At 45.8% G+C, this 18,052-nt stretch overlaps 2 protein-coding genes across 3 annotated transcripts in view; one reads left to right on the top strand and one right to left on the bottom strand.

The window, feature by feature from the left end:
• Dpysl3 (dihydropyrimidinase like 3) overlaps positions 1-8,958 on the top strand; it is a 111,521-nt gene extending 102,563 nt beyond the window's left edge. For both annotated transcript variants that reach the window (XM_038329894.2, XM_038329895.2), the window contains exons 11-14: positions 322-492; positions 1,702-1,881; positions 4,007-4,169; positions 5,553-8,958. In XM_038329894.2, the coding sequence (XP_038185822.1) occupies positions 322-492; positions 1,702-1,881; positions 4,007-4,169; positions 5,553-5,641 (603 nt within the window). In that variant the 3' untranslated portion in view covers positions 5,642-8,958. The remainder of the gene's footprint in view (positions 1-321; positions 493-1,701; positions 1,882-4,006; positions 4,170-5,552) is intronic.
• A 6,181-nt stretch (positions 8,959-15,139) lies between these two features.
• Positions 15,140-18,052, bottom strand: part of Stk32a (serine/threonine kinase 32A) — a 77,885-nt gene continuing 74,972 nt past the window's right edge. Inside the window, exons 9-11 of the mRNA XM_038331261.1 lie at positions 17,907-18,035; positions 15,996-16,060; positions 15,140-15,236 (exon numbers count right to left, since the gene is read on the bottom strand). Of these exons, the coding sequence (XP_038187189.1) occupies positions 15,140-15,236; positions 15,996-16,060; positions 17,907-18,035 (291 nt within the window). The remainder of the gene's footprint in view (positions 15,237-15,995; positions 16,061-17,906; positions 18,036-18,052) is intronic.

Here is an 18,052-nt window from a genome sequence, read left to right as displayed (position 1 = left end):
TTTTTTTTTCTGTAAAATCTCTCTGGTCCTTTTTGGAATTAGTAGAAGTAAATGTTCGAGCAAAGTGAATGCACATAGCTAAACATGTGCTGTTCAGAAGTCACTTCTATGTCAAGTCGCCCATTTCCACATTTGCCCTGTGACATTCAGACTGCCCATGGGACCCCATGCTTGCTGGATAGATGGCATCTGTGCTCAGTACCTTTGTACTCCTCGGTCTTTGTGGTCACTTTGCTCTGAGCTCGGAAGCCTTGCACTGATAGAAGAGCTGCCCTCGACCTGGAGACAGGCACAGACACTCCGTCTTTTGTATTGCAATAGGCCACGGGAAAGATGGATGAAAATCAGTTTGTGGCTGTGACAAGCACCAACGCTGCCAAGATATTCAACCTGTACCCACGCAAGGGAAGAATAGCCGTGGGCTCTGACAGTGACCTGGTCATCTGGGATCCAGATGCTGTGAAGATCGTCTCTGCCAAGAACCACCAGTCGGTGAGGCACGGGCTGGTGGGATGGAGGATGTGTATAGAGCTGACTCAGTGGGCCAGGCTCAGAGGCTAGGGTAGACAGCAATAATAATAGAGCCCCGAAGAGCTTTTGGTTTTGTCTGTGTATTGCTTGGTTTTGAATTCAAGATCTTCTGTGCAGTCAGGCTCCAAATGTGAGCTGCTGATAATCTTACTTTTGCTTCTCAAGTGCTGGTAAAAGAGGCACATACTCCCAAGTCCAGTTTGCCTTGAGTTTTATTGGCATAAGAAAACGTTAAACTGTCTCTTTCTTCTGTTTTCTAGGGGCGGGGAAGTAGCCAGCAGAGGGGCTTTCCCCTCCTAGCTCCTCGGGGTTGGAGGCAGAGAGGAGAAACTCCTCTCCGCAGGCTTCCAACATTGCAGAGGCTTAGACACACTTTATTTTTTGAATGAAGAGAAAGTTAAATATCTTCATTATTCACTCCGATTCTCCTAGAAGATTGAAACCTAAATCTAACACCTTAAAGAGGAACTGACTGCTTGGTAGTAAAAATAATTCTTGAAGGGGTTAGATGTCAGGCATCTTGCTTTCTATTCAGTGAATCTCATGAACCATGACTACGTTTGGGTGGATACTGTTACCTTCCTTTTGTAGTTTTGTCTGGTTGCTAGAAGTGCACAGAAAGTAAATAATTTATATAGCTGGTGGTAGAGCTGACATTCAAATCCTAGAACCAAGCCAGTACCCTCAACCGCTACAGAGCTGTCCTCCTACTGAGCAAGTGAGGAAGGTAGGCAGAAATCATGTTTTGGGTGGTATTGCCCTTTGCTTAAACACCAAGTCATCTTGTGTTATGGAATTTGGCACTGGGAGGAGCCAAAGGCCATGTGATGCTCCACTTACCACGCAGTGCAGGCTCCCTATGCAGCAGCACCCCTGGGAGTCTTGTAGCTGAGTTTCCAATATAGCCAGCAGTGGAAATAGAATTTCAATTAAAGATCTTAATAACAAGTGAGGCATACATCTTTGCTTGAGGCATCTTTATTCAGGGTATGTTAGTCTCCTGTTCCTTACCAAAGCAGCCAGGGGTGCCCCAAGCTTTGCCCAGCTCTATTTAGTGGCTCAGTTCCTAGAGATACTGAAGGCAGGGCCCAAAACACAGAAGGTAACCCCATTCCTCTTTCTTTTCACCCTATACGCATGGTCTGACTTTGTCCTCATCCCTGAATCCAGGTTGCAGAATACAACATCTTTGAAGGGATGGAGCTGCGTGGGGCACCTCTGGTGGTTATCTGCCAGGGCAAGATCATGCTGGAAGACAACAACCTGCACGTGACCCAGGGGGCTGGCCGCTTCATTCCCTGCAGCCCCTTCTCGGACTATGTCTATAAGCGCATTAAAGCCAGGAGGAAGGTGAATGCCAAGGAGGTATAGGGGTTAGGGAGGGAGTGGGGTCGCATTCCGTGCCTGGGACTCAGAGGGCCAGCCTTCCTAGACCCTCACAGGGAAAGGCACAGTAGTAGTTTAATGCTGAAGAAGTACTGCAGGACCCACAGGCTACAAGGAAGACTTCTAACAATGTTTTGGTCCAAGGCAGCTTTTATTTCCCCAAATAATTTCTCTACATTATTATAGTCCTTCGGTTTAAAATTTGAAGGAGTTGATATTATGATAGCATATTTTCATAGAAAAATTATTTCCAGTGGCTTATAATGAGAACAGGTTGACACCCAAGCCATCTCTCTTCCAGACTGCCCAAGGTTGCTTGGCTGGATAAAATGCCCACAATCCTCTCTTTCTCTCTCTTTCTCCCTCCCCTCCATTATCTCTCCCCCCTCACACACACACTCACATACTTACACAAACATTTACACACATACACATGTATACATACACACAGAGAGACACAGAGAGAGAGAGAGAGCAGAGAGAAGGGAGTTTGGCTTGATGTAGAGCTAGGGGCCCTGGGCTTTCCTTTCAGAGGCCCTCTTCTTCTCCAGCTTTCAGGCCTCCTTGGAACTTGAGGGCTCCACAAAGCAAAGTTAGCTCAGGCCCTGAGGCCAAGATGAAGATGTGAAATGTGAGCCCCCTCCTCCAGTTTTGTCTTACTAGAAAAGGGGATAAAAGCCAAACTTGCCCAGTATAGACATTTTTGTTTGTTTGTTTGTTTGTTTGTTTGTTTGTTTGTTTTGTTTTTCGAGACAGGGTTTCTCTGTAGCTTTAGAGCCTGTCCTGGAACTAGCTCTGTAGATCAGGCTGGCCTTATACTCACAGAGATCCACCTGTGTCTGCCTCCTGAGTGCTGGGATTAAATAAAGCTGTGTGCAACCACCACCCAGCCAGCCCAGCCAGTATAGACATTTTTTTAAAATTAAGACTTAGATTCTGGGACCACAGAAACGCCACAGCTACAGCTTTACCTGCGTGGGGAGTTCTGACCCATTTCTCATCTGAGGGATAGCTGCACCATGCCTAGACAGGGCTAGGGCTCCGTGGAGGTCTCACCGTGGCCCATCTTCACTGTTGGGCTCATAGGGATGCATGGTCCCATTGCCAGACTATGGCCAGCAATGCAATGACGCTTGCAATGCATGTTGGCTCTGCTCCTGCCATGGGTGGTCTCGCCACGTTAATCTCATAGACCATAAATGCCCCCGGGGGAACACAGCATGACTCACAGAGCTAGGAACCCCAGCTCTTGGCATGATTCCAACACAGAACACATAGTTGATTGATACTTCTGGCTGGCTCTGCAGTCCCCAGGCAAGTTCACAGCCAAAGGGCAGTGGGTCAGAACACAGACTCTTCAGTTTAGGGCTTCACAGCCTGACATGTGAAAAGCCCTGAAAACTCGTGGGTGGGTCTCTCATGGGACCTCACGCCGGCAGCGTATGTGACCTCGTCTGAGACTCCTGTCCTTCCTGCTGGCTCTTCTCCAGCAGTCTAGATAGCAGAACTCTCTTCCGTCATGTTCTTGCTTCCAGCTAGCCATATTTTCCAGTCCTCTGCAGTCAATATTGTCATCTATATCAGGGTTTATTCCACACTCAGCTGTTTCCCTCCCCCAAGCCCAACACCATCTAAGAGGCATCAATCCTAGAAGACCAGCGGTTCTCAACCTGGGGAAGGGGGGGTTGAATGATTCTGATGGCCTATGACCATTGGAAAACACATTTTTACATTATGATTCATAACCATAGCAAAATTGCAGTGATGAAGTAGCAGTGAAAATAATTTCATGACTGGGGGGAGGGGTCACCACAACATGAGAAGCTGCGTCAAAGGATCGCAGCCTTAGGAAGGCTGAGAACCACTGCTCTAGATGGAATCTCGTGAATACAGAGGCCTTCGTGGATGATCTCTGCCCTAAATTTCTTGTGTTGGTGTCTCTTATTTCACATCCATTTCTGCTGGTTTCTCCTGGATTTCTCTCTCTACAACCTCTATTCCCTGATACAGTCACACCTCCCAGAGCACACTCTATGCTGTTGGTTCGTTGAATGTCAGAATGCCTGGTGATATGTTTCTCTCACTGCAGATGGCGGACCTGCATGCTGTCCCAAGGGGCATGTATGATGGACCAGTGTTTGACTTGACCACCACCCCCAAGGGAGGCACCCCAGCTGGCTCTACTCGGGGCTCTCCCACTCGGCCAAACCCGCCAGTGAGGAACCTCCACCAGTCGGGATTTAGCCTGTCAGGTGAGTGGAATGAACCGATGAAGAGAGGCAAGGAGGAGAAGGAGAAAAGCCCAGTACCCCTAGCCTGCAAACTCAAGTGAAATGCATTTCCCCGCCTAGCGCTGGTGTTCTCTGAAGGAAGCTGATCAGTGTTGGGATCAGGAAAGTTTTCCTAGCAGCATGTAGTCTTCATAAGAAAGTCAAAAGAGGTCTTGCCGGCTTCAAAGTTAAGTTCAAACGCTAGCAAATTCTACTTAGAGATTGGACCTAGCTGAGGGCAGGGCAATGGAAGTGATTCCCACCATGAATTGATAGCAGTCTTCTCTATCAATGTATGAGAACTATGGTGCGTGTGTGTGTGTGTGCGTGCGTGCGTGCGTGCGAGTGTGTGTGTGTGTGTGTGTGTGTGTGTGTGTGTGTGTGTGTTCAAATCTCAGTGAGCATAAAGCTCAGACTCGTTTTCATGTTCCTCAGCAGCAGTTTCTTGGAGCTTAGTTCCTCTCCATAGTGAAAATGATGCCAGCAATCACATCCACTGATTTCCACGAACTAAATATTTATCATGGGTTCCCCGTATTACCCATCTCATCAATTCTCCAAGAACTCTTTACTATAAAGAATGATTAATTGCTCCATAGTTGTCTTTAAATGGGGGCATGGAGGATAAATGCAGGTTGTTTCTCTACGATGGAAAAAGAACGTGCTAGGGGAGCAAGGTAACAAGACAGAAAATACATTTACAGGGGAGGCCACAGCATATAGAGAAAGGAAGGGAAGACACAGAAGGAGTAGAGACCATGGAGGGAAGGTTGGGAGAGATTTAGGGAGAGCTAGAGAGAAAAGGGCTCAACATTTTGGGGTAACCCTGCCAAGCAGTTAAGGTAACTACTGTTGCCAAGTGGTCTGGAGTGTGTTCACCTTTATTGCCACACAAGTCCTTAAACACTCAGGGGCTCCTTTCTGAATGAGGTCAAGTACACATCGGCTCTTCTAGCTGCATGAACAGGGGACCTTGACTCTCCAGCTTGGCATCCTTGAACCGACCTCTCAGCTCCAGAATCCCTCCATCATGAAACAGTGAATTGTGTTTCTCCCAAACCACAGTAGTGAGGAAGCAGTGGAATAATCCATGGGCTTTAACACAGGGCCAGTCAGTCAGCAGAAGCAGCCGTCTCCATGTTCTTGCTAATATTATTTCCATGTACAGCTCCAGATGAACTCTAGGGAGGAATGTGTGCTTCCCTACCAAGACGGTATGAATGGGCTAAATTCATGATTTGGTGTTAAGCTTCTTGTGCACCAGGAAAGTTCTTAAGATCTACTGCTCTTAAGTCACTCACCTTCTCTTTCTCCAACACCCTTCTCTCCCCATGTTTCTCCCTGGGACTTTGTCTCCATCTGCAGGCACCCAAGTGGATGAGGGTGTCCGCTCTGCCAGCAAACGCATCGTGGCGCCCCCTGGAGGCCGTTCTAACATCACATCCCTGAGTTAAGCAAGCCCTAGCAAAGAGGGAGGCACAAGCAAGAAGAGATTTTTTTGAAGCCAAAATGGTACACCGATATTTAAGAAGGAAAGTGAATCCAAACAGTTGCGATCTAAAGAATCAATAAGCCTCAAGCCTTATGTTCCCCAATGTTATGCTCGCTTGCCTAGCTTTATGAATTGCTTTGATTTCTGTTGATGCATTACCTTGATTTCTTTGACCCCTTCCCCCACTTACATGCATGCGATCAGACAGGCCACTAAGGTAGAGTCTGCATATTATAGTGTTGAGAGCGTATGTAGCGCTGCATCTTACGACAAGGGGACAGATGAAGCTGGGGCGTCAAAGTGGGGACGTCAAGAGTGTGAACAAAAGGCACGAAGGTTTCTTTGGGTGATTGGGTGGTGGGAGCCCAGGGCAAGGTGGAGGGCACAAAGGAGCTGGAGTGGGGCGTGTAGGAGGGAGGTGGGTGGGCTGGGGGAGCAGAAGGGCATTGTGTGTTGTGTTGATGATGTACATTCATTTCCACGGAGAGTGGCCATGCATGGCAGCTTGATGCTGCACCACAGTCTCCTGGGATCTGCAGAGAAGGCAGGAGGTCTTTGAGTTCTGGACTTCATCACATCCTTGCCTAGTAGATTTTGTTTCTTTAGTCATTTCTTAAGTGTCAGAATCCAGCCAGTTCTTCCACCTGTGATGCCAGTGTTCGTTTGGGCCTCCTCCTCATGCTGCTTTCTAATCCTCTTGCTGGTTGTGATGACCACACAGGCAGAACACAGGGAGAGGTCTCCTATCTTCCTTGGTGCTCACCAAAGGCTGCCATGGAGAATGCAGCACAGGCTTCGGTTGGGGAGAGCAGTGATGTTTCCACGTCTTTCCTCTCGGTCCTGGGGAGGCAGCTCTTACGCTCCTGTCTGCACGCTGAGGGGAGACACATGCTCTTGCCTACTGAGTTAGGATCCTGGCAGAGATAGAGTCAAGGGTGATGGGAGTGACTCTATCTTGACCTTCTCAGATCCAAACACATCCGGGAGTTTTCTTTCTGGAAAACGGGCTTTCTCAGTTATTCTTAATCTTGACCCCTAGTAGTAATGTTAGCTTCTCTGGGAGTAAAGCAGAGATTTAGGGAAGCCAGCCTTGAGTAGTGGCAGAATACAATGTTTAACCCTGTTTTCAATTCTATGCCATGTCTTCCTACTTCTACGGGCAGGTCCCAGGGCTGGGCTGCCACTTTTTAATTGGTACTAACATCTCTAGAGCAAGTTGCAGGAAGTGACGCGATGCACCCTTCTTGGCATGGCACAGAGGAGGAGAAGGTTTGCACCTCCTTTGTCTGTCAGAGTTGGAAAAGTCCATGCCCCTGCCACACTATTTACAAAACCAATTGTGAACCAGGTTCTCTGAGCAAGGCGGGGGTCTACAGAAGTCAGTAGGCTCTCCTGCAAGCAACATGCTATCAACCTTGGCTCAGACTTCAGTGCTGTGGAGGCCCACTTGGTAAGGAACAGAACACTGTGGATTAAGTCCTCTGAGGTCAGAGCAGGGCTCACACGCCTTCTAAGAACTTAGGAGAAATCTCTATCTCTGCCAGCAAGTGATTTTTGTTTGTTTTTGTGTTTTTGGAGGTGAAGGATTTTTTGTTCATTTTGTTTTGTGGGACTGGACAATGGAGTCCAGGGCCTCTCACGTGCTAGGCAGGCATCCTGCCACTGTGCTACACAGGGCCCCCAACCCTGACTGCAGGTTGTCATACAACTCAGAAGTAAAGAAACACAATTGGTTTGACTAAGAATGAATTTGGAAATAGCAGAGAAAGAGGATTTCCCTGAGCAAGCTAGTTTCTGCTCCAATCATGGGAAAGGCTCGTTCAACTTCCTAACAGGGAATTTTACTATTTTAGAGCTCTCATGGTGCTTTCAATTTAAAAGAACCTTTAGCAGAAGAAAATGAGGGGGATGTAGTCTTGAATTACAATTCAAAGATTTAGGGATTTCTCCAGCAACTCAGAAAGATTTTTATAGGGAGTGTTCTGGATCTGCAGCATGTACACTATATATATACCTCAATAGCCAGGCTTGGCTGCAGTATAGGTTGTAGTACCACGCATAGCCACCAGAGGGCGAAAGCGACATGTAAATTAACTAATTCTGGTCTACACCAACTGTGTGGTGGTTTCCCATGTCTGAGACAGTCCCTCCAGGGCCTCTCTGGTCATGAAAAATAACCTTCTCTGGGCCATCGGCATTGCACTTGGGACTTCCACTCAAGCGTTTCTCGTGAGGGTTTCTTGAAGCCCTCAATGGTGGCCGGCACCATCTCGGGATCCCTCCCTTTCTTCATTCACTATTAGTAACACCCAAGCACAGAAATAGCCGAGAATCCCTGACACCTCCTCCACTATTTTCTTAATATGAGAATTTTTCTAAGCAGCTTTTTCCTTGAGTTAATTTTTTATATTTAAATTGGTTCTGCTCGTAGATACATCAGACAGCACCAGTCACGGGGTTTCCCGGAAGGAAAACGACAAGGCGTGAGGGCTTCCTTCAAGCTCACTGGCATTCCGTCCGAGGGTGGGAGGACATGTTGGGTACTAACTTCTCTCAAGAAGCTTTTGTCATCCGGGCTTTCCACTCAGCCCCCTTGAAGAAAACCATGTAATCTCCAAACCTCAAGTTATTTCTAAGCCCCAATGACAGCATACTGACATTCGTTCTGAAGGGCCACAGATTTGAGTGGTTGAGACCATCTTCCTGGAGCAGTTAAATCCCACAGTGGAGATATTTCTTTTACTTCTAAGTTTTTGAAACTAATAGAATTATAGTGGTCCTCCAAAATACTCTTTCCCCCACTTCAAAGCCCAGTGGTTCTTTGGGTCATTTCTTCATGACGATACTCTGAAATCTTATCTCATCTCCCAAGACCTGAATCCTAACTCTGGACTCCCTTCTGCTCATCCTACCAAGTCCCTACCAAGAGGCGAGTGCTTCTCAATATTGATTCCTGCCCTAAGCCCCCAGGTCTTCTCCCCTAGACAGCCCCAGCTTGTGCCCCGATGCAGTCATGGGCTGGCCGAGGCAGCCAGCGTTCCTCGTAATTCCCCTTTGAGACATGGTGTGTGGGTGTTCAGTTCTGTGTCTGGTGGCTATGGACAGACCGTGCGTCTCCCTGTGACCTGTGCTAGCTGTGAGGCAGCTCGGAAACTGAAGAGCTGTTTGGTTTGAACCGTGAAGAAAAACTGTGTATTGAGTTAGCTGAGGTTAAAGAGACAAAAGCTCATCAAGTGACTGTTAATGTAAACCTGGTTATTAAAATAATTACAAAAATTACCAACACTGCTCTCCAGTCTTTTGTGCACGCAATACCGTTTCACCTAAGATACTGAAACTCGGGGAGACTGGGAAAATTATTCAGTGGTTGAGAGTGCTTGCTGCGTAGGAATAAGGACCCGAGTTCCCATCCCAGCATCCACATAAAAGGCTGGGCATGACCACCAGGTATGTCTGCAACCCTAGTACATGGGTAGGATAGAGACAGGAGGATAACTGAGCTTCCTGACTCCAGGCTCAGGGAGAGAGAGAGACCTTGTTTCCATGGGGGGAAGTGATAAAGCAGGACATCTGATGTCCTCCTCTGGTCGCCAGGATCATACGTATAGATAGACGCCCAGCCACACAAAAGTGTACACGTTTAACACACACACACACACACACACACACACACCACATAAAAAATGACACAAGACAAAGAGAAAGAACCCTCACAGTGAGACATAGCTGGCAGATAAACCAACAGCAAACTTGATGCTGACAACAGCAGAGGTGTCTGCCTACAGTTTTCATTAAGATTGAACTGTTGGTCGTTGACCTGACAACAGCAGAGGTATCCGCCTACAGTTTTCATTAAGATTGAACTGTTGGTCGTTAACCTGACAACAGCAGTTGAAACTTTGGGGAATAATTAAGGTTTTCTGATAAACAGGCACATTCATTATTAATATAAAAAAACATACATTGGGGGATAAGTCCAGCTGACTCTAAGACAGAACTTGTAAAGGGTTTTGTTTTATTGTTCTTTTGTGTGCTTCTGTCTTCAGCCAGCCCTTGTTACTATGCTGTTCTGTAAAGACAGCCTACTTATTTCTCAAAGCCTGGGCTTGGAGGAAAAGCCCCCAAGTGAATCTGCACCATATTTTTTCTTCAGCAGGCTCATCTCAAAGAGCCCAATGAGTTGTTGGGACTAATGAATCCTGGCCTTCAGCTGGATGTTGGGAGTAATGAGTCCTGGCCTTCAGCTGCTCTTCCCTGCTAGAACCTTCTAATGGAAGTTACTAGAAGCTGGGCCTAGCTTAGAGGATCAGAGGATGGGATTTTCACCTGTTGGCCATTGACTAAAGTGTATTTAAGCCTCCATGGTGCTATTAAAGGGGACTTTTTGGTACCAGTGATTGAAGGTCTGTGTCGGTCTGTCTCTGCGTGTGTATTCTCAACCTCCAGTCCCTTGCCCAAAGCTCACGAACTGGGGTCTAGTGCATAGAGCGCAGACCAGGGCCACAGTGCACAGCAACGAGTATCTGAAAAAGACTCTTGACTGTGCCTACTCTTCTGGGAGCTTCCCTGTGCACATTAGGAAGTTGGAGGATCTGATTAGCATAATGAGTCTTAAGTGTTGTCCAGGGTTGGAGATGCAACCTAGGGGTAGAGTATTTGTTTACCTACCAGGCAGATAGCTGTTGGTTCGAACCCCAACACTGCAAAAACAGAAACAAACAACCAAAAAGAACCCACAAATAACAAGGAAATAAAAGTCCAGTTCTGGGCTCTTGGATCATTTTGGCTACTGGACCTCCATCACATCTCTCCCTGTGCTGGGAAACATCCCTGGTGAGGTATCCACTGGTACATGGTGGGGCTCAAAGTGGGGTTTTAAGCTGTCTGAAGAGCTCAGATAGAATTGCTCAGACACCGCATTGCTGACTATAAGTGGTAAACCCAAGCAACTTTCTGTCTCAGTCCAGCCTTCCTGAAAGAGGTGCTTCTGCCTCAGTAAAGCTCATTCCTTGTGGAGGCAAAACTAGTCATTGGCATCTCCAGGTTTTTGTTTTGTCTTCCTAGTAAACCCAGAAGAGAGATATTCCCTCCATATTCTCAGACAAAGAAAATAAGTCTGGTCCCCCTCAAGACTGGTGAAGCCTGTCTCCCTTTTCATGACCAAGGAGCAGCTAAGACTGGTAAAGAATTGAGCGGCTTTAAAAGGAGCCATCAGCACTTCCAACGATCTTAGGACACAGTGTTTTGGGAAAGATGAAACAGCTTTCTAAAACATTGATGACAGAGACATATTGGCTAACCTTCATACCTATGGAGTCTAGAAGTGTTCAGCAGCTGAGTCACACTTGACCAGGTCAGGAATAGGAACACTGAACAGGGCTAAGAATAGCAAAGGCATTCTGGTTCCAAAGAACTTTCGGGAACCAGCTCTCCAAACACAACAAAAACAGGGAACAAAAACCCAGGAAAATAAAGGGACCAGAGCAACCTGAAAAGTGAGATCACATAACTAAGGCTGGCACTCTTCAGAATCTAGCAGACTGGATGCTGATCTTTGCTCGGCTGGCTACTGGGAACAGCATACAGGACACTAAGCATGACCCACACAACAGGGCAGCTGGTATGTGGAACTCAGAGGCCACGAACTCCTGGAACTTGTGGCTTGCTGGCTGTGGAGCTGCTGTGAGTCTGTGAGTTAGCTGAGAGGTCCCACGGTGCCTGTTGTCCTTCTATCTCAGATAATGGGCCTTGGAATATTTACCTGTGGCTATGGCATAAGGAAAGAAACCTTCTGCACCCTTACGGGCACAGGAGATCTCAAAAGAGACATACAGGTTGTTTGTAAACTTGAGGATGTAGTAAAAGGCAGAAGGCGGGATTCCAGTGGCACTCCCTCCATGAATGCACTAAATGTGCAGACACAGCTCTCCAACACTGTCCCTGCTGAAGCACGTCCTCCCCAATGTAAGCAGAGTAAGAACAGGTTACCTGGAATGGCCAGACACACACACCGCTGACAAAGGAAGGCCGAGGGCAGATTGTTACAGGTGACATTTTAATCTGTGCAGGCACATTTACGTCACATAGGCTATGGCTCAACAGAAGCGTACTTTGTTGTTTTTTTGTTTGTTTGTTTGTTTGTTTGTTTTGTTTTTTTTAAGTTGGGGGCTTCTAAATCAGCCACCAGTTCAGAACAGCACAGAAAAATGAAAGTCAGAGTCTCAGTGTGTAACATTGGGCAGACGCACCACTCACAGTGAAGAGTAGTCACAGGTGGACAGGAGGAGGCGGCAGATGTTGTGTGGACGGAACACAGGGACACGGAGGAGCTCAGCAAAGCGCTTGCCATGCCTGTTCACCGAGCGACTGAAGCACGGAAGCTCAGCATCCCTGGCAACCTCGGAAAGCAACACAGGTCTCAATAACCTCATCAGCACCCCTTTTCCTTGTTCCTCTTCCACGTGTCCACAAGGAAAGCCATAGTGAGGGGAAATCCAGTCGTTTCTGGGTCTCCACTAATTAGATTACTGTGATTAATTTAGCAATATCCTGTGCTGTTAGAGATTCATTCCTATCCTAAAGATCATCCCAGCCAACACCAGGGCTGCTGTGGGGTCACTGGCCCTTAGCAGATTCCTTCCATCCATCCAGGGAGTGGGGATCAAGACTAGGTTTGCTCCAATGGGTAAGGCTGTCCCACCCCTCCACTCTGGGTCACTGGGAATTCCTGGAGATGGCAGTTCACTGCAGCGCAGGGAGTGGGGTCACAGGCAGGACACTCTGGTTTTCAGGAGCTGCTCAGGCCTTTCAGGAGCTCTGTCTGGTATGGGAGGAAACTCCTAGGCGCGATTCTTGGAGTAGCAGAAAAAGCGATGGGATAGTCACACTGTTTCTGATGTTCTCAGTCCTAATTCTTCTCAGAAGTACAACTGAAGGTTGTTTCATCTGGGAGGTGCTAACATTTAGCTCAAATTAGGGAACAAAACCAAGAAGCAATCACCAGGAGCATTGGGGAAAGTTTGGGTTTTGTTTTTAAATCTCTTCTTTACAACACTCAGTAGTGGGCTGTGCTCAGGATGTTATTCTTTACAGCCAGATGCAGTAAATGCAGATTCTGTTTCTCCTGGTGCTGTGGACCTAACCCAGGCTTTTGTGCATGCTCAACACTCATTCTACTGAGGAGGTACAGACCTAAGCCAATGTTTGATTTCTTCTTTAACTTGAAACACATTGTGTGCCACTTATCTGACTGGCACTAGAAATCTACCTAACCTCACATTGCACCAGAACTAGAACATCCCAGTTCTGCAAGACAGTAGGACTCAGAAAGATACTCAATGGGAATAAAAACTAGGAATTGGAACTTTGGAGATCCCATGGGTTCCTATCCCCACCTTAGTGTTTAAAGATGCTAAACAGTCCACATCATCCCGGAGCACACCTGCTGGCCCTGCTGGCCCTGCTGGCCTTTGGAAACCATTTCTGAAAGCTGCTGTTTTGGAGGATGCCAACAAGATCCAGAAGAAGGAGCCAGGTGAAGGAAGGGAATGCATCGCATATCAGGTCCTCAATTACAGACAGACAAAAGGCGGAAGCTGGGGCGTGTGTGCGGTCCCTGACCCTGGCTGAGATGACAGTCTGGAACAGAGTCCAATCACCTCAGTGTCGCTCTGTCTGACCCATTCAACGCCCTGAAAGTCAGGGCAAGTGCTTTGAATTAAACAGTGACTAAACATGACCAGACTCCCACAAATAACACGTGAGAACTTCAGAGATAAGAGTTGGATAAAAGAAGTAGGTTTTGATTCTTTAAAAAAATATGGTTGCTCTTAGTAGATAGGCACTGTAACAGCCATTTCGAAAATTCTGGAGAACCATAAATGCTGGTCTTGGGTTCAGCTCCTGCTTCTGTGCACAAACTTAGTTGCTGCAGTGTCTACCACCTATATTCCTCTGTCTGTCTTCCCCAAGATATTAGTCAGGACCCTTGAGCCAGCTTGCTGTCATCATGATGACCACTAGATGGCCTCAGTTTTCAGGAGTTGTAAACAATGCATTCTAAAGCCCACATTCTTCTTGATTCTACCCAGTGGCACCAGTGGGACATCCAAAGAGATCCTTCCAGATTTCATTTGCATCAGTACAGTGTAGTTACGTGATACACACATTTACATGAATTACACTTTGCACACAATTGAAATATGAAGACGGGAAAGAGTGAGACATCAGTAATGTTTTAAGTAGCTAGGCAACTCCTGCTGGCCATCTCACAGTGAATATAATGTGAGGACATTAGTCTCCCTGAACTTAACTTCTGGGATCTGTAAGTATCCTGTTGCTTTAAATGTAATTCTAGTCTGTGGCCATGTGTAAATTGTTCCATATTTTAGCTGGCCAGTATGAAAAATAAGGGACCAAACAAAACAAAGCAAAACAAAACCAAACAAAAAGTAACATGTTTCATGACAGAAAAGCAACAGACTGGCTAACTTTTCCTTCCCTTGCGCCATGTGGAGTTAGGAGTTTCTCAAGGGGAAGTTTCACCAGCTTCCAGTTTTAACATGCAAGGTGACTCTCCCGTGAGGTATGACTTCACTGAACTGTTAGAAGCAAACCTGCCCTCATTAGGGTAGCACTCTCTGACCCTCTCCAGAAGCAGGTCTCTGCCAATACTGAGGAAAATCGGCCCTCAAGGGACAGGCATACCAGAGATTGGCAAATAGAATCCAATATTGTACAACTGCCATGCTGAAAATATCACAGCTTGCAGCATTTACTTAACTTCTGCTTAGTGCTTATTAAACTTCTGCTTGGTACTCCTTCTATCAGTACCAAGTTCAACTGAGCAAGGCCATATCCCTGAAGAAAAGTTGAGAGGCCATGCACACAATAGGTCCTTGCTAACAGATGCTGTGTCAACATAGGTCCCCCTGCAAGGTCCTAAGAGTCTCTACTCCTCATCTGACCTCCATATTTATTACTGATGGAATATTCTATTCCTGTCTAACCAGGCCTTGGAATTCTGGCCTCTGTGTGATATTCTCTAACCCTGAAGAGGTTCATTGCATACAGTTTCACAATGTCATCAAAAAGAATGAAAAAACCCTACACTGAAATATTCATTTGAAAATGAAAATAAAGGCTGATTAGAACAATAACTGTGGCATTAACAGACTAAAGGCTGATAGAACTTTCTACCATCCAAGCGGTGACCTAAAACAGAGGAGGAGGTTCAATGACTGGCTTAAGGTCACAGACTCAATGTGGTGCAGTCAGATCTGAGGAGCTCAGAACCAGGGCTCCTTTCACTGTAGAGTGTTGCCACCTTGGAAGGATATTCATTCACATTCTCTAAGTCATGAGGTGTGGAGAGGTAAGGACTGCCGTTAGCTCTTTTGGATACAATAATCAGAAGTTTCTGGCCAGTTGCCGAGAACTGTCCCCCGAAGATGATGAAGCTTCACAGATTGTTATTCTGGCCATCCTCTTCTTCTGGGTTGTTTTTGGCTTGTTCCAAGGCTAGATTTGCTTGTCTTTGATTAAAGTCTCTTTTTACTCTTAAGGAAGAAAGAGAGAGAGAGAGAGAGAGAGAGAGAGAGAGAGAGAGAGAGAGAGAGATTGTTCATTCAAAGGTAAAAAGAATTTAAACATTTGAAACAACAGCATATAATTGAATAATTTTTACTATTTTAAAACTTAATTAAAATATAATTACATCATTTCTCACTCCCTTTCCTCCATCCCACCCCTCGTTTGTCTGACCCAGGCCCCTCCCAAGTTCACTCCCTCCTCCTCTTTAACAACTATTGCTGCAAATAAAAATGAATAAATACATAAATACAACCTGCTGAGTCCATTCAGGGTTGCTTCAATTTATATAGAGGTATGAGCTGAGAAAACTCTCAAAAATAATGTGTTGGGTTGGCAAAATGGCTCAGAGGGTAGAGGCGCTTACCAACAGGCCTGACACCCTGAGTTTAATCCCTGGGACCCACAGGTGGAAGGAGAGAAATAGCTCTTGCAACTTGTCCAATGACTGCCCCTGTTCCCCCAAATGTTAAAATAAAAACTTTTAAACTGTCGTTGTGATTACAATCCAGTTCCCCTAAGCAAAACTATGACACTAGGGTTATTTATCAGTTAAAAAAAAAACACTGGCAGAAACAAAAAGGCTTTAGAAATTTCAAAAATTATATCCTACATTTGCATAATTTTAGAATCAGAAAAATAAGAGCTTAAAATCAATCAAACCTCTGCAAATGAAATCTGCCTAAATAGCATTATTTCAGGCTGCTGGTCTTCACCCCATTACTCACTTTTCTCGGTTGAAAATGATAAATTCCTTCTGAACGGCATCAAGGTGCTCTTGAAGAAGACAAGTCTTCAAGGTGAACATAACAAAGAAACAGAAGCATGCTTAGATGACACATAGGGACCTCAAATAGCCAATAACCTCTATTTGTTGAACAACCTGGATCAAATCTGCAAGCGCAGGTTGGTCAAAGTTTCACTGCTTGATGTGGGACAATAGTTTTTTATCCTGTCACTTGTATTATTTTTAATAAAATGCTGATTGGCCAGTTGCCAGGCAGGAAGTATAGGTGGGGCAATGAGAACAGGAGAATTCTGGGAAGAGGAAACCTCAGTCTGCAGTCATGACCCAGACACAGAGGAAGCAAGATGTGACTGCCTTGCCAAATAAGGTACCGAGCCACATTGGCTAACATAGAGAAGACTAATGGGCTAATAGAAGTTATAGCTTTTGTAAAGCAAAGAACATGGTCAACAAGACAAAACGACAGCCTACAGAATGGGAAAAGATCTTCACTAACCCCACATCAGATAGAGGTCTGATCTCCAAAATATACAAAGAACTCAAGAAATTGGTCATCAAAAGAACAAATAATCCAATAAGAAAATGGAGTACAGACCTAAACAGAGAACTCTCAACAGAGGAATCTAAAATGGCTGAAAGACACTTAAGGAAATGTTCAACATCCTTAGCCATCAGAGAAATGCAAATCAAAACAACTCTGAGATTCCATCTTACACCTGTAAGAATGGCCAAGATCAAAATCACTGATGACAACTTATGCTGGAGAGATTGCGGGGAGAAGGGAACACTTCTGCATTGCTGGTGGGAGTGCAAGCTTGAACAGCCCCTTTGGATGTCAGTGTGGTGATTTCTCAGGAAATTGGGAAACAACCTTCATCAATACTCAGTAATACCACTTTTGGGTATATATCCAAAGGATGCTCAATCCTGCCACAAGGACATATGCTCAGATATGTTCATAGCAGCATTGTTTGTCATAGCCAGAACCTGGAAACAACCTAAATGCCTTTTGACCAAAAAATGGATAAAAAAAAAAATGTGTAACATTTACACAATGGAGTACTACACCACAGAAAAAAATAACGACATCTTGAATTTTGCAGGCAAAAGGATGGAGCTAGAAAATATTATTTTGAGTGAGGTAACCCAGATACAGAAAGCATGTACTCACTCATAAGTGGTTTTAAAACATAAAGCAAAGAAAACCAGCCCACAAATCACAATCCCAGAGGACCAAGACAACAATGGGGACCCTAAGAAAGACATACATAAATCTAATCTACATGGGAAGTTGAAAAAGTCAAGATCTCCTGAGTAATTGGGAGCATAGGGACCTTGGGAGAGGGTTGAAGGGGAGGAGAGAGGTAGGGAGGGGAGCAGAGAAAAATGTAGAGCTCAATAATCATCATCATCATCATCATCATCATCATCATCATCATCTGCAAAAAAGAGTTAATAAGAAGTCTAAGCTACAAGGCCAATCAGTTTATAATTAATGTAGACTTCTGTGTGTTTCTTTGGGACTTAGTGACTGCGGGAACTGGGCAGGACAGAAACCTCTCTCAACAACTGCTAACACAGTAGTGGTTAACCCACCGTCCATGCCCCTGTCAGGGAGTCCTGTATATGCACCTTCAATAGCCTGTACCACACCTTTAGGGAGATATGATGGGAAATTAAGATGATGTCCTTCAAAGCCTGGGGACCTGAGTTCTGCTGCTGCTTGGTGCTTGTCATCAAGGAGGTGCGGACAGCCTAGGGGCCAGGACAGCTGTGCCTATCTCATTACCATAAACCCCTAACACCAGGAAAAAGCAGGCTTCCAGATGACCTCCCCACAGCAGTTCTGGAATGAACTGCCCTTCCCTGGCTTGATGGGGAACCCACCTACCTGAGAGGAGTCGCATTTCCTCATCTCCTTCTCCTTTTTGGCCAGGCGCTTCTTTTTCTTATGAAGAGGTTTGGATTCCAAAATCATTTCTTCCAGTTCAAAAGTAGGGTCACAATTGAGCCTGCCTTTCTGTAAAGAGGATAGCA

Source organism: Arvicola amphibius, chromosome 5, assembly GCF_903992535.2.
Source record: "Arvicola amphibius chromosome 5, mArvAmp1.2, whole genome shotgun sequence".
Classification (NCBI taxonomy): domain Eukaryota; kingdom Metazoa; phylum Chordata; class Mammalia; order Rodentia; family Cricetidae; genus Arvicola; species Arvicola amphibius.
This window is presented reverse-complemented; position numbering and strand designations above follow the sequence as displayed.